This window comes from Onychomys torridus, chromosome 23 (assembly GCF_903995425.1).
Source record: "Onychomys torridus chromosome 23, mOncTor1.1, whole genome shotgun sequence".
Classification (NCBI taxonomy): Eukaryota; Metazoa; Chordata; class Mammalia; order Rodentia; family Cricetidae; genus Onychomys; species Onychomys torridus.
Window position 1 is genome coordinate 58,236,209 of NC_050465.1, and position 22,223 is coordinate 58,258,431.

Below are 22,223 nucleotides of genomic sequence, written 5' to 3' on the forward strand. Positions count from 1 at the left end.
CGGACAGCCCCCAGAACACAGCGGTGGGACCTGGAAAGGCTAAGGAAGCAGGAAGCCCGGCCAACACATCAGCCCAGCTGCAATCAGTCTGCAGCGGGCCAGCTCCACAGTCCACAACTCACAGAGGTCCTGCCCCTGTCCGAACAGTTCTGGAAACATGACAGCGATGAGGGGGATGAGGGCCATAAAAGCAGAAAAACAGAGTCATGGGGACATAGCAAAGCTGAGGAGAGGTGCAGAGGCCACCACCTTGTAGATGGACTCTGGGAAACACCGTCTATCCCCCTGCCTCCAGCTGAAGGGTACAAGACCTACAGTCAGGAGGAGGGTGGGAGGAGATACCACAGCACTGCCTAGTCCTCCAAGCCCTAGAACAACAGTAACCTAGCCAGGCCTGGGGCCATACAAGATGGCCTTTTGTGGGTTTTCCCCAGGACCTCAAATCTCCAGACACACAGAGCAGGCCCTGCAACATGTCAGGAGAGACCTCATGACTCATTTCCTCCCACCAGCCCCAGCCCAAAGCCCTCAACCCTCTCCACCCCACAAACCCAGCTCCCAACATGCAGGAGAGACTGGAAGGGCAAAGAAAGGCTGTCACTCACCACCAGTTCATGGCTGGATGGAGGAACACAAGGAGCAGCCACCTGTGAGAGAGGTAAAGAAAGTCCCTGTTAGCATCTGTCCCAGCAGCCCCTGGGTCTCCTGAGCCCACTCTTACCCTATCCCCAAGGGGACAGCCTTCCCTGGAGCACAGGGAGAGCTCTTCAGAAGGCCACCCACAAAGGCTTAGGCCAGGCAACAAACATGAAATAACCCCTCACAGGTCAAATCCTGTAAAACACAACAAACCCACCTATATGTCAGCATAGCAGCCATACCCTGTATCCTGCAGTAACCATAAGCTTCCTTCCCCTCCCCTCCCCTCCCCTCCTCTCCCCTCCCCTCTCCACCCTCTCCTGACTCCTCTACAGTGTAGAAAGATAAATTTAAAGTAGTTCAAAAACATAATTTAGACCTGTGGGAAAGTAAAATCCCCCACATCTCCCCATAGCCCCAGTGGCTCACGCCCAAGTCAGAGCTAGGAGCGACCAGATCTTCCAGGGATAGCACAGAGCACTTTGGAGGGGAGGCAGCACCCACTAGGAAGGGGACTGTCATTATCAGTTCATCCTCATCCTTCCCTGAGCCAAGGTCATGGCAACTTGGGCCTCTAGGAGGGAGAGGAAGGAGGGCTCCATGGCCTCACCACCCTGACAATTAGCAGAGCGCGTGTCAGAGGCCAGTGCATTCCTTCCTCCAGCCAACACATTTTTCTTGGATCTCAGTACTCAACCTTGGCTCTGACTCCTCGCCCCAGCACCCGGCCAGAGGCCCACAGAGAGGCAGAGGGCGGCTGAAGAGAGACAGCTCCCTCTCTAGACGGTAGGCAACCCCATCTCACATGCAACACTAACACTTGCAGAGCTGGTACCATCCAGCGGGCATGCTGCTAAACAAAGTGCTTTGCCTTTCAACAACCAGAAAGAGAGTCTCTACCATCACCTCCCGAGGAGGGAGGAGGCACAAACAGGGTAAGCCATTTACCCAAGGTTACACAGTGGATGAGAGGCAGGGAATTGAACCCAGGCACTCTGGGTCCCAAGATTTGGAGTGAAGAAGTCTGATGACTCATAGATTTCCCTATAGGAGAATAAGGGGTACAGAAAGCGCCCCAAACTCAGTTCCTGATTCACATGAGCCTAAAACTAGGAGTGAATACATTCATTAGAAAGGGTGTCTGGGGGGACCAGGCCCAGAGTAGGGGCTAAGACAAGGAGAAGAGAGATCTCCAGAGTTGCCTGTGGACATTCTGATCAATAGCCATGGCTCAGTCACAGGTTACACTGTCTGTCCTTTACAGCCATAAGCCAACCCAACCATGAGGGTTGTGAAGATTCAAAACACAGACCAGGCTCTCAGAGCCCCCCCCCCCAACTTATCAGATCGCCACAGTGTCTGCGTGCAATTCTGGGCCACGTCCTGGCCAGGCTCCCATCTTGAGCACTACAGATAGTCATGACCTATAGAAAGGGCTATAGTGCAAGAGGTCAGAGATGCCTCAACTTCCAGAGCCCAAACTGGTCTCCATTGCTTCAGGGTAGGCAGAGGCTTTGAGACACATAGAAGGTCTCTCCCACAGGCCCATCCTAACCATGGACCCTTTCCTCACCCTTCACCCCCAACTCCCCAGACAGATGTACCCACTAAGAACCATCACCTAAGGGGGTACAGTCATAACCCTACAGGCCCATACTGGGCCATGGCTACTGGCCCACAGACTTATGTGTCTCAAAGCTTCTGGTCTCATTCTTGTTCTTTGTTTTTTTCTGAGGCACAGAACTGTTTCCTTAAAAGGCCATCTGTCTCCTTCTCTCCAGCACCCTGGCCCCCGGCCACCCTCTCAGGAGCCCAGAATGTGCCAGCCGTACTAGGGGCCCTGCCACTCTATGGTCTGTGCTCAACAGCCCCACACTCCTGGCATCAGCAGTGGCTGACCCCACTGACCACAGGGGACTCAGGTAACCCTGGGCCATCTTCAAGGACTCTGATGACAGCCCTGCTGTTGACCTCACCTCCAAGCCAGGCACCCAGGATGACAGGGCTGAGATGCAGGTGGGGAGCCTCAGGTGACTTGCTCCCCTTGGCCAAGTCCCTCTGGACTTGGGGCAGGATCAGCCTACTGCTCCATGTCCCCAATTAAAGAACAAAGGGCAGGGAGGTCACAGCAGCAGCCACCCCGACCACATTTGACTTTCCAGCAGCCACGGCCCTGTGCGGTGTGACAGCTCATCTAGCACTTCCAAAGGCCTGGGCCCACGAAATACTATTCCTGCTTAGCAGACAGGAGGCTGAGCCACAGCCGGGCAGAGACAAGATCCTGCACAGCTCTCATAACGACACTGTTCTACACAGAGCAAGGACCACTCAGACACCTGAGAGCACCTCCTTCCCTTACCTCACTACCTCGCAAGGAGGACGACCTGAGTCTAAGTTGGGTAGCACCCGTGGTTCCCAAAACTCTCAATAAAAAACCTAAGTTCTCAGACTTGCTTACCTAAAACTCCAGATTCCTAAACTGGCCAGGTCCTGCAGAAGAGTCTCCATACTTGTATGTCCTGATCCTAGAAGCTGTACAGGAAGCCTCATGCTTCCAACCATGAGCTCATCAGTCCGGAGGTCCCGCACTCACAGCATTCTGGGTAGAAACACTATCTTGGCTTTCCTTCCTAACACTTGCTGTGTCTGTGTTTTTTCTTGTTTTATTTGGTGGTGGTAGTGGCGGTTTTTTGTTTTTGTTTGTTTTTGTTTTGGAGGCAGGGTCTTACTATATAGCCAACACAAACCCCTCCCCTCTTCCCCTTCCCACCCCATAAAATCTCAACTTCTGTTTCTGTGACTGTACCTACCCCCAGAGACCTCTGGGATCTGATGACAGACACTTGAGGGGCTTTGACCACCATTCCATTTCTAAACTCCCTTTCCAGGACAGATCCCAGGAATCAAGACCGCTATACCCCAAGACAGGCCACAGAAACTCTCGTCTTCCAGGACCCTCTGTCCTGGAGCTGGCCACAGAACTTCTAACCTTTCTCTTGTCCCTCAGCAGGACACAGGACCCTTATCATTACAATGCGAGAGGTGATGCCCAGAGAGACCAAGAAGAATATGCACAAAAGGCCTTCCTGGGTTTACCACCAGATTGTGAGCAATCAGAACCATGCAATGAGATCTCACATAAACCCCAAAGGATGGACTTTGGAGAACTTACACATACCTTCTGGAGAGAAGTGTGCCCCTCACACCCCCAGTGCTTACCCTGTATATTTCATCATCTGTATCCTCATCACCACAAGCCATGCCTCCCAAGTCTACGGGGCCACTAGAGCAAATTGATGGTACCCAAAGCGGGGTCATAGGAATCTCAATTAACACCCAATTGGTCAGAAACACAAAGATACCCTGGAGTTTGAAACTGGCACCTATAAGACAGAAGGCAGCCTTGGGACCCAGTGCCCAGCCTATGGGTATGTCACTGTGTCTGGTGTGATACTGAGCTAAGCTGGGTTGGAGGCCACCTACAGATGTCACCCCTGCAGAACTGTTTGCTGCTGCTGATGAGACCCACATATACATCCTCTGAGGCCACAGAAAGTCATCTACTGGGACATTTGCACTTTGCTAACAGACATACTCATAAAAGACCAATCACATGCTTGTCGATCTGTGTCTGGTTGGTTCCCCTTCATGTATTAGCTGAATAACAACCCCCCAAATTGGCATGTGAAAATCCAAACCAGTCCCTTGGAATGCACCCAGTGACAGGCTCTTTAAAGAGGTAACTAAGTGAGTCCACCAAGGTGAGTCCTGATTCAGGACAACCTATTGTCCCTACAGGAAGAGATCAGGACACAGAAGGCCAAAGACGGAGAGCTCACGAAGGCACAAGGTAATGGCAGTGTCCATGTACCGAGAAGTCAGGCCACAGGAGACAGTATTGTACTGGTCCTGATCGAAGAGCCCAGTCTGGAAGTCACGAGAGCCAATTTCATAACCCTGAGTCCAGATTTCTAAGATCTACCAAGGTTCAAGGTAAAAACTGTCTCACTGTGTGCTCATTTCAGGAAGTATTAATGGTGACTCACATCTCTGTCCAGCATGTCCAGGTATCCACATTAATGACACCAAATGGAACAGAGGGACAATGGGGTTTATAAAGCACCTACTGTGTGTCACTGAGTTGGGCACTTCACAGACATTCACATTTGCACTTTCAGACTGGTTTTTGAAGTAAAAAAGGCTCACAGAGGTCAAACATCTGTCAGCAGTAGCTGGGCAGGAATGGCCAGGAAGGCTGCTCAGGTTCCTTCATCTCAAGCTATAGTCTAACATATGTGGTCCCTCTTCCCCCAGCCCCAACCCCAGCAAGGTGGGCATCAGCACACTAGATCCCAGGGTCTCAGGCCACCTCCTAACAAACCTGCAGGCCCTCAGAGAAACTGTCACCTGCTTCCGCCTGCCTCAAACACCTGCCTTCCCTCCCTGTTCTCTGCCCCATGGCTGGATGAGACAAGGGTGCTGGACCAGCAGGTCACCGAGAGGGTGTCACTTCTGCCCCTCTGTTGTGTGTCACAGTCCCATGTGGATCCCTGTTCCACTCCACTCCTCACCCCGACTCCCACAGAAGGGAAGCAAACAGGCCATGTGTGCGGCTTGGCCTAATGCTCACTTCCGAAGTGAAGTCTGTTTTGACAGGAAAAATACTATTTTGGTGACACTAATCCACGTGAGAGATGTGGAAGTGGTGACGCTTGGCATATCAAAAGAACTGCTGGGAGTCCCCTTTAGCTGGGCGAAGGGAGGACACACCCAAGGGACCACTGAGGTGGGTATAAAAGGGGAGGAGCCAAGCACCACTCTCGCCATGCTTGACCATGGAAAACTATGAATGGCCAGGAAAAGAGATCAGACTTTTGGCTGTTGGCACTGAGGAGCCACTGAAGGTTCTCGAGGAGAGGAAGGACCTTCGGAAGCTATGCTCCAGGCAGAGGACTCCTGGCACAGGGGCAGGAAGAATGGAAGAATAGAGAACTCAAGGTAAGCAGGACGATGCAGTAACCATACCAACAGAAGCCAGGAAAAGAAAGGCGGGGGGGAGAAGAGGAGCCTGAAGCCTCGGGCCTGGGAACCACTGGGTACCCCCAAATCTAGGAACCCATTAAACACTCTAGCCCAGAGCTCCCATCCTAGCCGCTATTCCTACCGCTCCCAAGCAGAACCACCATCCACCACTCTGTCTATGGTCAACCAGGAAGTAGCCAGCATCTAAGCTCTGGTCACCAAGCATCACCACATGGTGAAACGTCAAGTAACCATGCCTATAACTGAAGAACCCACCAAATGGCACCTCATCTGTGAGTTCATATCCTCGGTGTATTGGGGCAACTGAAGTCCCCTACCGAGTTGCCCTGTATTGTCCCGGAAACCTAGGTGTTCCCTGGGTCTTGTGGGTGCCCAAAAGATGCCAAGACCGTGGGGTTGAAGCCCAGAAACAGGACAAGACTGCTTGAAGAATGTCAGCAGGGCTCAAAGCCACCAGCCTCCTGGAATGAGCTTTAGGCCCTAGGCACAAGAGGTCTTGGGGGTGGAAGGGTGGCCCTTGTCTTGGGTCCATGGCCTCTAAGCCTGTGCAAACCCTGCAGGGTACTCACTGTCCCTCTCTAGCTCCCAGCCAGCCGAGCGGCTCTTTCCTTCCCTTATATAGGGTTCAACTCTGACCAGGAAAGGAAGTATTCAGAGTTCCTCCCTGCCAGGAGCCAAAAGGAGGCCTGTGCCCAGGGACACCTCGAGCCAGAAGGATGGCCCCTGCCCTGGATCCCTCAGCTCCAGTGATGACAGAGACTTGGAGGGGCTTGCCCTTCCTATAAACAGAGCCCTGACTAGAACCTGGGGAAGACAGGACCCAGTGCTGTCTTAGATCACTGATTCAGAATACTGGCCCCAGGACCCATAAGGTCCCCAGCACGACCCCCACTATGTCCCCAAGTTGCTCCTCTGGCTCGGATCCTCTTCTGTGGCACCTGTCATTAGTTGTCAGGTGGGCTATTCAGGCAGGGGAACTGCTCTTCTGGCAGACCCCTCCGCGTGTCTCCCCACATGCAGGAGTGACTCTCACACCCCACACAACACAGCCCACTCATCAGACAGCCTGCCCGTAGGACAACGAGATAAGTGGGTGTGCCTGAGCCTTGGGAACCCATGGAATGCAGCGATCAGAGCAACCCTCAGGCGGAAGGTCCCCAAGCAACTAGGGAGTGAGGCTGAAGGTGGGGAGAGCATACCCAGATATGATCCAAAGAGGCCTCACTACCAAAGCTGATCCCCTTCAGAGCTGGCCTGGAAGACGGCACACAATGACAACTGGAATCGACACCCTATAGCAGCGGTTCTCAACCTTCCTAATGCTGTGCCCCTTTGATACAGTTCCTCATGCTGTGGTGACCCCCAACGATAAAATTATTTCATTGCTACCCTATGACTGTAATTTTGCTACTGTTATGAATCATAATGTAAATATCTGATGTATGACCCCCAAAGGGCTGAGAACCACTTCCCTATAGGCTCCATGGCTGCACAGCAGTTCTAAAGATGGGCTATCCGGGGAGCCCAACCCTAAGACCCCAACACAATGACCCCATACTTGCTGATCCCCAAAGTTGGGGCAGCTGGGAAAAGAGCAAGGTTGCACACTGGAATGAGTTTGTGAGCATCAGAATCTGAGCTCCAAGTACCTACTGAACACAGGCCTGGAGCTCAAGACTGTCAAAAGAACAAGAGGAAGGCAATGGCCAGGAAACACGGTGAGATGGGAAAAGGGGGCACAGACAGACACCAGCCAATGTCAAAGTTCTAGCAACTAACCCCCCTCTGGGCTACCCAATATTGTTCAAGCCCAAATCTGTGCAGCTTCCTTTTCTCATCCTTTCTCTCACCCCCTCCCCAAGCCTGGAAGTCTGTCTCCCATGCATCACCATTGCAGTGCCCTGAGTCAAAGGCACGGTGACATTAACCCTTCCCAGGACCTCCTCTCTTCTCTTTGGTCTCTTCTTAGCAACCAGGAAGCCATTTCTAAAATGTACACTAGCCATGTTACTCCTCAGCCTAAAGCGATCCAGTTTAAATGTTCTAATACAGCTGTTACAGCCCATGGGGACCTGTGGAGTTATCCCTGTCAGCACACTTCTCAATCTTCCCTCAAAACCCCTGGGCCATCACCTGCTCTTTTGTTCCAAATTCTGCCCTCTGTTGAAGAGCTTTGCAGCCCATTTCACAGACAAGGAAGAGCAAGGCGGTGAGAAGCCACATCCGCAGCCTAAGGTTACACACCAGTAAAGAGGGTGATGGTGGTGCACGCCTTTAATCCCAGCCCTCAGGAGGCAGAGCCAGGCGGATCTCTGTGAGTTCAAGGCCAGCCCGGTCTGTAGATCCAGGACAGGCACCAAAACTACACAGAGAAACCCTGTCTCAAAAACAAACAAACAAACAAACAAACAAACAAAAAAAAAAAACCCATGAGAGGGGAGTTCTGCCCCAGGAAGACTCAAGACTGACTCCATTCTGCCCAGGACCTCGAGGAGGCCTTGCATGGAAGCCATGGCCTCGGAAGGGGAGGACAGCAAACTGAGCTGAGCAATGTGTAACCTGAAGGGCCCAGCTGACGCCGCTGCAGTAGCCTGAGACCTTCAAAGCCAGTAAAAGAGCAAGAAGGAAGAGTGGGGTGGGGCTGGAGGTCAGGAGGCCGCCACCGTGTGAGAGACAGCTGCATGGAGGTGAGAAGAGGCTCTGAAGGGGACAGAAGACAGAGTGAAGAGGGTGCTTCAAGGGGACAGAGGGGGTACTTAGAAGAGAAGACGGCAGAAGCCGGGCCTGTTAGCACAGGCCTGGAATCCCAGCTATGTGCAAGACTGAGGTTCGGGAACCGAAGTTTCTGGATTGTGTCGCTGTCTCAGAATAAAGAGCATGAAGAGGGCTGGTGATGTAGCACAGTGGTCGAGTGCTCACCCAACATGCACAAGGTCCTGGGTTTGATCCCCACTACCGGGGAAGTGGGGAGGAAAGCCCAGTACTCAGCTGGGCAATCAGACGGCCTCTGTCCTGAGTGCAGGGCCTGAGCGTGCTTCCAAGCACCCTCTGGAATGCAGAGAACAGGAAAGCCCCCACTCCTTCTGGGGCTGGACACTTGCTGCAGGGGGCTGAGTGGCACAGCCCATGGCATACAGATGACTTCTAGGAAGTTCCTGGAAGCTGATCCAGGGACAGACTATATGGGCTTGGTCAAAGTTCTGGTAGAAGAGGTGGCCAGAGGAAGTGACGGGCCAAAGAAACAGAGCCATGCAGTCAGTCGCTCAGGCCAAGGTGACAGAGCTCCCAGCTGGGGAGAGAGAGGGGAAGGAGGACCGAGAACCGGCCCCAACCCTGGGCGGAAGTTGTGGCCTAGGAGGAGACAGACATGTAAACAGACTTATAAATCTGCCTGGAACTGCAAAAGGGGAAGTTGGAAGAGGCCATTCTTGCCCTAGGATGACTATCCATCTGTTTTTCCCAAGGTTACACCCAGAAGGAGGCTGTCTTCCTCACCCCTCACTCCCCACTGAGGGGTTCTGTCCCTATATGAGAACTTTAAGGAACACAAGTCTTTGACCCCAAACCATATTAGAACAAGGAGGCAGGAAGGATGCCTGGGAGGGAAAAAATTAAGAGCAATGGGAAAATCCTCAGAACCAGAGGTCTCAAGAATTGCTGGGGGCTGGGCTGTGTCAGGGAAGGCTGATGTGGGTGGGGCAAGGTGGGAACAGGGGTTGGGTTGACTCAGGAACTTCAGAGAAGGTCCCACAGGGGCATCAGCCCCCTGCCTCCTCCTAAGCCAGGCTACCTGCTGCCCTGTAGTCCAACCAATGGCATGCAGACCTCTGCCCTTACACAGCTGCAGGGTTCCCTTGAAGCATGAGCTCTGCCCTGTTTCCTAACTTCTAGGAAGTCCTTGCTCCACCACCCAGATGACAGGTTGATTTGCTTTGTTTATCAGAGAATGACCTTGAACTTCTGATCCCCGCCCGTTCCTTTCAAGTGCTGGGATAACAGGTGTGCACCACTACACCCAGTTTTTGGCATTACAGAGGTTTAAAACTAGAGTACCATGCATGCCAGGCAAGTACTGTACCACCTGAGCCTCGTCCCCAGGCTCGGGATGACAAACAGCCTCAGAAAGAAAGAAATGATACATTCACCGCACCCTTCCATCCTCAGGATGACTACCATTTCAGCAACACAGTAACATCAGAAAGGTCATCTCCAATTTGAAGAAAGGCCTTACATTTCTGTTGATTCTCTGGACTCCCTAAATAGCCTAACCGGGCTGACAGGAAGTCCTTCCCGATGTCTAGCTACTTCTCTTTCTAAAGGAGTTAAAGCTTGCCAAAGCAGGATGAAAGCAAAGCCGGTCTCGTGTTTGTCAGGGGAAATTCCACAGCCTCAAAGTCTATCTACGAACTTCGTGTCTCCTGGACCCCTGAAGGATCATGCTGTCCTGCTCACAACTCTAAATAGCTCAGCAATAAACTGAACCCGTCACTGGGGAGCAGGTTCTGCTCCGCAGGATCAATGCACAGATGCCCTTTCCAAATTCCTGAACACCTCCAAGAAGCCACGAGTGTCCAACTGAAAAGCAAGGAGACTGATTGGCCCACAAGCCGGGCGTGGGCTCAGATACCCTTTAACTCCCTCCCTCTCAGTATCCTCATATGTAAAAGGGATCTCTGAGAACTACTTTGCAGTCTGATTGGGAACAGCTAACAGGCTGAGGGTGGAGCTCTGCTGTAGAGCACACACCTTACCTACCCTGCAAAGTGTCAGTATAAAGTCGACTGACCTCCCGTCTGTAGAAATGCCTGGACACAAAGCCATGGACGGACGGGCTTGTGTGGGCCTCAATGCTCTCGCTGACACCTCTCCACACACTCAGTCCCTAGCCCCACCCTGTGATGTAAGCTCCATTGTCGTCCCCCTTTAATGGGAGAGACTGAGAAGCTGCAGGATGGAGGAAGGAGCAGATTTGGATGACTCCCATCTAGGTGGGAAGGATGGCTCAGTGGTCAAAAGCACTTGCTGCTCTTGCAGAAGACCTGGGTCCAATTCCCAGCACCCACATGGTGGCTCACAACCATCTATAACTCCGGTTTCGGGATATCTGACAACTTCTTCTGGTCTCCTCAGGCTCCACCATATATGCATATATGTGCACATGCACACACACAAGCAAAACACCCATACACATAAAGCAAAAATAAATAAGCATGTGAAGATCCCATCAACCGTCAGTCAAAGACAACTATCCAATGGCAATTTCCATCCAAACACTGTCCTCTTCTAAGATTTCTACTCTTTATGTAGTATAAGCTTCCGGTACCTGATAGTCATTCCTGCAGAAATGTCTGACCCACAGATGGCAGGGGCAGTAGTGAGCAATGGATGAGACTTGCCCAGAGCCCCGGAAGCGGGAGGTCCCTAGGGCAGGGCAGCTGGGCCTCACGAATCTCCTTTAAGACTATCTGTGGTGAGAGGCAGGAAGCCCTTCTTGCTCCCAATTAGCCAGCAACAGAGACTTGAAGCAGGGCCAGCCCCAAGGCCGGAGCAAGCCTGGCTGTAACCAGCATTGTTTAGCTCTGTGTGACGCATATCCACCCCAGTCATGTTTCCTTGTTCCCGGGAAAAGCTCAGGGATGGACACTGACAGGGAGGTAGGGAAGGAAGGCAGTCACAGACCTGGCTCTCGCTGCCTCCTAGAGCAGGCAGGTTGGAGACGAGGAGAGAAAGCGCCCATCAGATAGAGACTCCGTGACCCAGAGACACCCACAGACAACACAGTGATGACCACACACAGCTCTCAATGCCCCAGGCACCACACGCTCCGCACCCAGCACACACACACACACACCACACCACTTTGCCAGATGCAAAGTCACTCTCTAGCCCAACCCCAGAACAGGCTTGTGAAGGCACTGCCAACATATCCAGCTGCCTGTGTGACCCAGAGCACTGAGAAGCCAGAGCCAAGTGCAGCGGGAAGCCAGATGTGGGAAAGCAGTAGATGAAAGTGAACTGGAGGTCTGAGGGTCCTAGAGGCACCATCACATCTCTGCACCCCCACTCCTCCCCAAATACCTAAAAGAACCGGGCCCTCAACTGCAGCCTGAGGCAGTAACAGATTACCCTTAAGCTTGAACTTGCCGGTTGCCTGAGCCTTGCCTATCCTGGAAGAGCAGAAGGGAGAATGTTCACACACACATATATAAACACATACGCACAGAGGGCTAAAATCGTCCGAACCAATCATTGCAAGCAGAGTGGGTCTAACTGGAGGGTAAACAGCTTCAAAAGCATGCAAGCACCCAAAAAATAGGAATTTTAGTATAGGGATCTACTGGACGTGTGATCCATTTTAATCCACCAGACACAAGTGATACCCCTTTTTGCACAGGAAGCCACCCAAACTTAAACAAGAGTGAGTTGGCCAAGGTCGCACAGCTGGGAGGAGCTGAGCTAGACACTCATCCAGAAGCACCAGACTGCAAACTCGGTGCCCTTTAGCAAGTCCACTACAAGTTCCAGGCAGCCGCTCACCATGTTGAGAAGGGGTGAGAGCCCAGATGGTAGGTCAGACTAATACAGCCGGAATCATGGGGGCATGAATGGGGGCACAGCCAAAGCTTGGATCCCACCAGGACCCTCTACTCAAAACAAGGTGGGGGGTGGACCTCGGGTTCTGAGATTGTGATTCAGCAACCTCTGGGGAGCATTCCAGCCCTCCAGTCCCACTCTCAGGCGTCTAAGAGCCACCTGCCCTAGAGACACCAGCCATTACTCACAAGTTACTCACTTGGCCTTGGCGTTCACCCTACCAAGTCAAACCTCCCACTCCGTTCCCTGAGAGTGGCCATGGAGAAGCCAGAAGATCCATGGCTCCCCTCCCTCCAGCCAGAGCATCCCCATCTGAGTCACAGGGACACACCAGACTCTGGCCTGCTCACAGTAACAGCTGTCATCCTCTGCTCTGTTCCAAGAAACAGATGCCTAATGGAATGGTCACTGTCCCCAGACACAGAAAAACCCAACCCAGGACAAGAAGGGAGTTTCCCAGCATCTCCGCCAGGATCCCAGGGATGCTGGAGATACCCAGGAGCCCATCTATAAGACTGATCTTCCCAGGCGCAAGAACAGGAGCCTAAATTCAGAAAGCTCCATGACTAGGAGGAAAGAACTCGGCTAGGCGCAGCCCCTCATTCCACAGATGCTCAGAAAGGGAAATTAAACTGTCCAAAGTTGCACAGTGTCAAAATGGGCAACCAGCTGCATGACCCCCATTCCCACAACCACATTCAGCAATACCTCCCCTACCTCAGGTAGGTACAGTCTCCCCCAATCTACTCTCTCCCTGTTACAGAGTTGCTACAGTCCCCACAGTGGGAGTAGCCATTCAGGAAGAGAAGAGGAGGCCTGGAGATACTGCCACCAGGTCAGTCACTAAGAAAGTTGGGGCTCGAGCTAGCCCCAGAAGCAGGCATCAGTCTTAAAGGCAAGAGACAGCACCCAGCACCTCTGGTTACAGGTTGAAGACCAGGCCCTCTGGCACAAGACAAAGAGTGGAATTCTTGGGCTCCCAGATGGGGAATTTCAAGAGTCTTGGCTTCCTCCTGCTCACCTCTCCTCCTGCATTCCCATTCTTCCTCACCCCTAACTATCAAGGCTCTCTCAGCCACAGAGTTTGGGGGCAGCAGCTGCCACGAATGTGGTTGTCCAAAGGGTAGCTAAGCCATGGAGGAGTTCATCCATCTCTTGTGTTCTCCCATCTTCTTCTGAGCAGCTGCTCCATTCAGCCCCAGCCAGAAGCCCCCTCTCCTGATCTGCTCCCTCCCCTGGCATCAATAACAGCAGCAGCCACAGCAACAGAGGTTACTGAGTGTGAAGCACCCATTTCTTCTCTATTGCCCACATTTCACAGCACAAATAGTAAGCTGTCCACGTTGGCACCCCCTGCCAGAGGTAGAGTCAGGATTCAAAGCCAGATGGCAGGGCTGCAAAGCCCATGACTTAACCCCCAAGGCCACATCACCTTAGGATAATCCCCACTCCAAGAAGTGAAGGTCCCTGAGATTCCCTCTCTTCCTTCAACATACAGTACCCTGAGCACTTGTAACTGTGATGCGCTGGCCCCTGGCCTTTGAGACACTCAACATTCCTCCTGGCTGTAAACAGACTGCCCTGTCCCCATCCTCACCAGCCACTCATATATGGGCACTGTATGACTTCCAGCATGCAGGCTCCTGTATCAGAATAAGGGATACTAGTGATCACTCACTCATTCATTCAACCAGTGGACCTACTGTGTTCGGGGACCCACAGTAAAAAGACACCCCCTAAAGGAGCCTCCTGGAACCTACAATCTACCCTCAGTCCACCTCACTTCACCACAGCTCATTAAGAAGCCTTGCTGGGGAGGGTTCCCACAGCCAGCAGGCTCTGGTCTCAGGGCACAGGAAAGAAGTCCAGCCGGGCACAGTAACACCCAGAGGATTTCCCAGTCCCAGGGGTTAAGGACACATAGGTGCAAAACCCAGGTCCTGGCTGGAGCTCATCCCCAGGCCTCCCCATCCAACCCTTTCCTGAACCACAACCTCATCCTCTCTCTCCTCTGTAAACATCCCTCTGCTGCTCCCTACTTTGACCTGGCCCCAGGAAATCTCCCACCCCTCGCCACCAAAGCAAGACCTCTGGGGTCTCCCCAAAGCCACTCTTTGTTACAGGTTCCCTCTTTAAACCGCATTTACTGTGCCAAGCATTTTTGCACACAGAATTTTGTTTCAACTCCCCCACAGCACACAGCAAGGCTGTGCTGGAATGTGACCCTCATCTTACAGACTCAAGACACTGAGGCCCGGCCAATGTCACGCAGGAAGTAAGTAGCAGAGCTGGAAGGGACGGACGGACATTATGTGACCCATCCTTACACGCATGCCTGCCCCATACCTGAAAGAGTCCCTCCGTAAAACTCCTTCTCAACCTTCCAAGTCCATCTCAAATGGCTCTTCCTCTCAGAGACTTCAGCTACTCCACCAACTCACGTAAACAGCTTCCTGCACCCCACGCCTGCTGCCTGCAGAGGAGCTATCTACTCCCCCTTGTCTCCCACTAGAAGGTGTCTCAATGGCCTTTCCAGCCCCAGATCTGGCACCCTGCCTGGCACAAAGTAGATGCCCTAAAAGGCTGTTACTGTGAAATCAGGATGGCCCCCCAGGCCCAGCTGTATTGGCCCGGGCTCCCAGCCTCCTCGGCAGGCTCATGGGCATTGCCGGACCCAAGCAACCCAAACCCAGCAGCCCATCTCCTCCAGACCCAGATGGCAGGCAGGCAGCCAGGGCCCTGGTCTCATACTCCTCCCCCCCCCCCCTTAGTCCAGCCCCTCTCTGCTTCACCAGCTCCCGCAGATTCTGGGAGTCTCAGCCGGTGATTAGGGCCCTAATCAGGCAGGACTTCCTGCCAGCCACTGCCAGAGGTGGGGGCGGGGCGGGAGGGAAGCAAGGTCAACCCAAGGTGAAGTTTCACAGCCAGGGACCCAAGGAGCCCCCCACCCCCCACCGGCAGATGTATTTTAGAAGCAACCAGCACTACACCTCTCCAATCCTCTGGCTGCCAAGGGAGGACATCGAAGCCCAGAGAGCAAAGGGACTCAGCCACCGGGCAGAGCCAGCCTGAGATCTGTCGGTAGGAAGAGCACCATTCCTGTACTGCCTTGGACCAGGGTGCCCCCAAGGGTAGAGACCCTCTGTGCACTCTCTCCCACCCTCTCCCGGGGGAGCCTTAGCCACAGTCTTGCCCCATGCTAGCACCAAGCTCATCACTGAACCTCGGCCCTCTCCCTGAAGGGTAGCTATGGGCCAGCCGATTGCCTGGGCTGGTGGAAGATGTATTCAAGGTGAGGCTCACTTCTCATCTCTCAAGGATCAACAGTCCAGAAGGGCAGAGGGTGGCCAGGCAGAGGAGGGGAGCCAGAGACAGCCCTCCCAGTGGTCATCATGATCAGCCTGAGACCATTCATCCTTCAAAAGAATGATGCTTTTTGCAGCTGCAACTGGGCTGGGCGGGCCAGGGGTCCGGAAACTGTGTTCACCCCTGACCCAGAGCAACCTCAGCCTCCTGGGTGGAGAATCTCTGGGTAAGAGATCAGGCCAAGAAGCTGATCCTTGGTGAAGGGATGGCAGAGACACCAGAAAGCCATGGACCCCAAGGACGGTAGAGGCCTGGGAGGGGAGTGGGAGTAGCTAAGAGACCTACTGACCAGTCCTCAAAGCTCTCAGCTCCTGTGTACACAGGGAGGGCTGGGGTAGTTATCCCCACCCCTTACCAACAAGGGCACAAGTTAGATTGTAGCAAGAAGCATGCCGGTCCGGTAGGTCTTCAAGGAGCCCCGAAGGGTCTAAGCCAGTGTACAATGGTTACCTGGGACTCCCTCTCTAAAACATAAACCTTCCTACGGCTACGGTCGAGGATAGCCTATTTGGAGACAGGCTGGGCCCTTGCCAGGCCTGGGAGGTTCTAATGCAAGCAGTGGCTGTCTGAAGGGTGGGGAGGGATCCCAGAGGGACTTGTTTCCTGGGATGGCAACTTTCTCAGAATCCTCCATAAACACAGATCTGCTCCAGCTCCCTGGGGAGACAAGCCTGAGGTCCCTTCCATTCCAGGCCTTCCTCCTAAAGAGGCAAAGTCAGAGAAGGAAGACACTGTTCAGATATAAGTGCCCCTTAAGGGAAACCCATGGAATCCTAGCCTGCACTCTCTCCATTGTAGGGAAGAAACATCTATGATAAGAGAGAACAGGACCAACCATGAGGCATGATCTGGAATGAATGATACCCACTAATAAGAACACTTTCCAGTGTTAACTAACAAAGCACTTTGGCTTTTGTTGTTGTTGTTGTTTGTTTGTTTGTTTGTTTGTTTTGGATGTTTGTTTTTGAGGCAGGGTTTTAGGTATCTTAAGCTGACCTTCGAACTTACTTTACAGTCATAGATGATCTTGAACCCCTGATCCTCCTGCCTCTACCATCCCAGTGTGGTCATTACAGGTGTCCACCACCACACCAAATGTATGCACTGCTGGGGAAAGAATGCAGAGTTTTGTGCACACTAGGCAAGCATGCTACCAGCTGACCTGCATCCCATACTTCAAAGCACTTGAAATCAATGATGTCATTCAAACCCTATATGCCCATGCCATGAGGCAAATACTACTGTCCCATGTTAGAGAGAAAACTGAGGCTCAGGGAGGCCTAATCTCTTGTTGAGACCATACAGCTAACAGGTAGGAATGGTTGCCACAGGCAGGTCCCCAGCAGGCTGGCTCCAGCCGCATGCCCTCACTTTGGAGGAAAGGCAGCCTTGTTTGTAGGCTAAATGCTTTTCAGCAGGCCCGTCCCAAACCCTCAAGTCCTCCGGCCTCAGTTGGTACCAAAAGCATCATCTGGGAAGCAAAGGGTATTACACAGCAGGTGACAGACCTACAAGACAGAACAAGGGACATCTGCAGCAAATGAGTGTCCCACATGCACTCCAAGAGGAGGCTTCAAAGGTCCCTGGAGGAAGCTTCCAGTGGCAAGGCATGGAGAGCTCACAGCGGCCCTCCTGCAGCCCTCATCTGGTCAGATCCCTGGATCCACCCTTCTGCACCAACCCCGGGCCTACCCAGTGCTCGGGCCTGAGCTGCACTCAAGGCCCTAAAAAGGCAGGGAACACACAGCCCAGTGGAGCCCTGCGGGAGGAAGGGCCCAGGGACTGACCCAATCCCTCCCGTGACAGTTCCAACTCCCTCATAGAAACCCAGGTGAGGACAAGGAGGGAGATGGCCAAGAACCAGCCACCCTAGAGGCCCCAGTGCGAGCACAGGGTGTCCGTGGAGGCAGCCCAGCCGCCCCCATCATTCCTTTCCCAGCTGGCCTATGCCCACACCTCAACAAGCCTAATAGCTCTGGAAAGCTAAAAGCCAGCCAGCCAGCCAGCCAGCCAGGGAGCCAGAGGCCTCAGGGGACAATGCTGGGGACAAAGTGGAGGCCTGTCCCTCCTGAGTCTAAAAACAAACTTCTCCTCCCCCCGCCCCCCCCCAGTCATGCTCCCTTCTGATTTGTTTTGTTTCGTTTGGGGTGGGGTTGTGGGGGAGGAGACCCTGCCTATCTTCTGACAAATCTCTGTCCTCCATCCCCAAATCCTCAGTTTCCCTTTCTAGGGCCAAGAAAACTTAAGTGAGAGGCAACAAGGAACCCGCAGCTCAGTCTATGCCTCCACTCAGCCCTCACATTCCTCCCCTGCTCTCCCTCATCACTGGCTCCCTTTCATCCAGAAGGAAAAATGCCCTGATTAAGAAGCCTCTCCTACCTACCTCCTGGCTGTAGACAAGGGATAAAAGTTAGACAATGAGAAGGACTTCCCCTTCAGAGGAAGCCAGAAGGGTGAGAGGTACTGTCCTGATTGGAGGCAGAGGGCTGTGTGCAGTAACCTCAGACTCTGGCTCCATGCTCAGGAGCAAAGGGGCCACAGGCATCCATAGAATGGGTTGAGGGGAGAGGCAAGCTGAGTTAGAAAGGATGGAGCCCAGGGAGGGTCCTAAACCCCAAGGGAAGCATCAGGACACACACACACACACACACACACACACACACACACACACACACACACACTTCCCTGTAGGAAGCCACACCCCCAGCATTGAGTTGGGGAAGTGTCAACCCCCACTGCCTCCCCTTCCCAGGGAAAACAGGTTTGAAGAGGCCATGGGGAGGTCACCTGTTCCTCTCCTACCCCTCCAGAGAGACTCTTGAGAACAACAAATGCCCTTGGCTTGTTCCCCACCCCCACCTCTACCCCCACACCCTGCTTATTACACAAGCCACTTAGTGAAGCCTTGATGACCCTAAAGGCTTTGCAAAGAGGGAAACTGAGGCCTGCTCCTGGGTTCTCCGGGATCTCTGATTCTGGCATCACTCATCAGCCCACCATCTCCAATGGCGGAGGAGGCTACTCCTCTGGGCTACTCAGAGGAGGGTCTCAGAATGCCCAACATGGAAACCACCCCCTCGTCCCCAGACACTCAAGACCTGTGACGCCTGCCATCCCCTCCCCTTTACCCTGTGCCCTGTGTCCATACGTTCCATCCGGCCTTCCAGGAGTTAACCACAGAGCCAGGGTGGCCATGAGGAAGCACCTCACAGCAGCAGTACGGAAAGCAGCCGGTTATGGATGCCAGGGAGAGGCGTCTCAAGGGCTCTCTAGTCCCCACTGCAGTCAGAGGGCGACCCTGTGAGTCCCCACCCATGCTCGAAGCCTGAAGCCACAACTCTGGCCCCCCATTCCAGAGCCAGAGAACTCCCTAACCCTAAGAATCCCAGGACCTCAGCATCCCCAGAGACCTCAAAGGTCGTCTTTCTCACCACATCTCAGGGCAGGAATCCTTCCACAGTGTCCAGCTTGTCTGAACTGGCCCTTGGGACAGGCCACTCATTACCTTACACCAAAGCCTACCCTCTCACTGACCAGCAAGAGCTTCTGGAAGCCCCTGTTTAAACCCTCTTTCTTCCAAGGCAAATCTCCATCCCCAACTCTCTCTGGCTCCCTGAACGAAGTCCGAAGTCCATCGATGCTGGGTGCCCCCTGAACAGCAGGCTCCTCCCCAGTCTCCTGGGTACCTCATCTCAGCCCATTCCTCCTGGCTATCACCCCACACTGAGTTCTGCTCTAAGGCTCCGAGGGAGGTGGGTTATGAAGTATGGGGTGAGGGTTAGGAAAAGAGGGTGAGAAGTTCAAAGCCAGGACTAGAGGAGTCAGAAAGATTCCTAGGCTATGCCCTATCCCACCTAAGAATCCTCAATTTTGGGGTTGGGGATTTAGCTCAGTGGTAGAGCACTTGCCTAGCAAGCGCAAGGCCCTGGGTTCAATCCTCAGCTGGGGGGGGGGATCCTCAATTTCAGATCAAAGTCCTGCCCTTCACACATTCACCCCTGCCCCTCCTGTCCACTGACCATGTTGGGAACCCAGTGTTAGTGGGTTCTCCCACCTGGAGGGCTCTCCCACCCTGCTTTGGGCCAGAGGTGGGTAGGACTGTTGTAAGCTTTGAGTCTTCGGGGAGAGTTGGGGTCCGGGAGACAAGAGCTGCCGAATTGGCAAAGGCAGAAGGAGCACTGGAGGCCAAGTCTGAGCCACAATGGTCCCCACCCCACCTCCAGGCAGCCTCAGGAAGGGGAAAGGGCCCTCCCTCCCACCTCCCACCCCACCTCTGCTAGGCCACACAGAAGAGCTTCCAAGAGAGAAGCCTCCGGTCCCCAAACTCCAAACCCCACTTTGCAGCTGTCCCCTCCGTCCCCACCACAACTGCCTTCCTGACCTCAGGATCCTGGAAACTTCCCCAACCAGCACCCATCCTGTCCCCTAACCCTATCCCCACGCCCCTGCTAAGAGCCCAGCCCAAGAGCCCAGCAGGCTTCTCTGCCCACCTCACCCTCAGGCACCCCCTTTCACTTTCCTCTATTAGGCAGAGGCCAGCCTAAAAACATCTGGGCAGGCAATACTGGCCCTGGTCCTGAGGTTAGCTTGGGTGGCTTCTTGAAGCTTAGTAAGGGGTAGCGGGCAGGAGACCAGTGTAGGGGGACCCTGTGTGTTCATTAACCACCTGGATTAGACATTTCTGCCCAGAGGGGTGAGGAAGGAATGAGCCTACTGGCTGGGGGAGGGGCAAGGGGCACACATGCCAGGCTGTGCCCATGGCAAGGGGGCATGGGCCCACGCAGAGAGGAGGAAAGTGATGCTGGAGAGCCTTTCACTTTAACCATCTGCAGCCAGCCCCTCCCCTGCACACAGATCATGGGGAACAGAGAGAGAGAGCCCCCAAAGAGAGGAACGAACCCCCAAAGAAGTTCCAGCCACTATCAGGGGAAAAACTGCCCCTCTCACAGCCTTCTGCCTACCGGACCCTGCCATGGACAAGGAGTGAGCAAAAGAGACCCCCACTCCTTTACCTCTGCCTCTGGTCCCTTCCCACTCCCTGTTGTACAAAGCGTTACTAACACCAGCAACTTAGCTGCACACAAAACTCTTCCTGAAGCTGGCTCAGCGCTTGCAGGGACAGCCGCGCCCCAGACATCCCTGGCAGATCTCAGGAACATCTGACAGCTTTAGGGCTGACAAGTTGGGCTAGCTTAGCCTAGAAGTGTGGCAGGGGAGGGGCTGACCACACCTTCCCCAAGTTCAGAATCCGAAGCCAGAGCGAGGTACATCAGCGTGTGCAGATTGCTGGGCTCTATCCCCTGCACCCTTGCACATTCAAACGCTCACTGGCCGCATCTGCTCACCTTTCCAACCGAGGAGCCACTGGGTGGCAGGCCAGGGCGGTGGGCAGTAGCAGGGTGGGTAGCTGGGCTGGCAGGAAGCTGGAGGCTCCTGGGGAAGCGGTGAGTGAGCTTGCCCAACAGGACAGAGGTAGCAGAGCCTGGTCCCAAGGCCGCTGCTGCAAGCGAGCGTGTGAGCGCGCCCAGGGCGCTGCCGGCTCCCTCCCCGGGCGGGCGGCCTGGGGCACCGCCTCCTTCCCGGAGTCAGCGCGTCGCCCCCCACTGCCGCCTCCTTTAACCCCTGCTACGCTCTGCTGCACAAACTGCTGCGCTCCACCAGGCCCCAGGCCCGCACCGCGCGGTGCACCTGGGTAGGCCAGCTGTCCAGAGGGCTTAGAGAACAGGGGTGGGAAGGAACAGGTAAGAAACAAGACGCCAAGAAGTCAAGGAGCCCATAGGAAAGACTCAACGGTGGACTCATGACCAAGGCCAAAGGGTTACTGAGTGATGATGATGATGATGGTGAAGAGGAGGAGGAGGAGGAGGAGGAGGAAGAGGAGGAGGAGGAGGAGGAGGAAGGGGATACAAAAGAACAAGTTGCATTTCCAACACACTTGGGTACCAGCTACCAGCCATCTCCCTTCCTTCTGAAATCTGCTTTTTCCTTGGCTGGCAAATGTGACATGATAATCCCTGTTTTTTTCCCTGGAGTGGGTAGAACCTATGTGACTCTATATTCAAAAGTCACCGGGGCAGAGTTCCAGTTCACAAAAGGCATGCTTCTGTTCTCTTTTAAATGCATCCCAAAAAGTAAGAGGATGGGGTCCGGCGGCAGCAATCTTGGCACTTGAGAGGCAGGCAGATCTCTGTGAGTTCAAGGCCAGCCTGATCTAGAGAATGAGTTCTAGGAAAGCCAGGGATTCACAGAGAGATCCTGTCTCAAAACACTCACACTCACACACACACACACACACACACACACACACACACACAAAAGAAGAAGAAAAGAAAAGAAAAAGAAAGGAATGAAGAAAGGAAGTAAAGAAGGAGGGAAAGGAGAGAGGGAGGGGGGGGGGGAGAGAGAGAGAGAGAGAGAGAGAGAGAGAAAGAAAGAGAAAGGAAAAGGAAAAGGAAAAGGCAGGATGATGGGCATGTCACACAATCATATCTTTGCCCTGGGTACTGTTTTCAGAGCTCCTGGTGGACTGGAGTAGCTGTTTAACTAAGTATGACCTTGATCTTTAGATCCTTCTGCCTCTG

At 53.7% G+C, this 22,223-nt stretch overlaps 1 protein-coding gene across 6 annotated transcripts in view; it reads right to left on the bottom strand.

Moving 5' to 3' along the window:
* Tns1 (tensin 1) overlaps nt 1-22,223 on the bottom strand; it is a 224,726-nt gene that overhangs the window by 112,710 nt on the left and 89,793 nt on the right. For 4 of the 6 annotated variants that reach the window (XM_036172760.1, XM_036172759.1, XM_036172757.1 and 1 more), the window contains exon 4: nt 606-647. In XM_036172760.1, the coding sequence (XP_036028653.1) occupies nt 606-647 (42 nt within the window). Of the gene's footprint in view, nt 1-605; nt 648-11,005; nt 11,026-20,987; nt 21,152-22,223 lie in introns of those variants that run through there. The other 2 variants (XM_036172761.1, XM_036172763.1) reach the window with 2 other exon arrangements.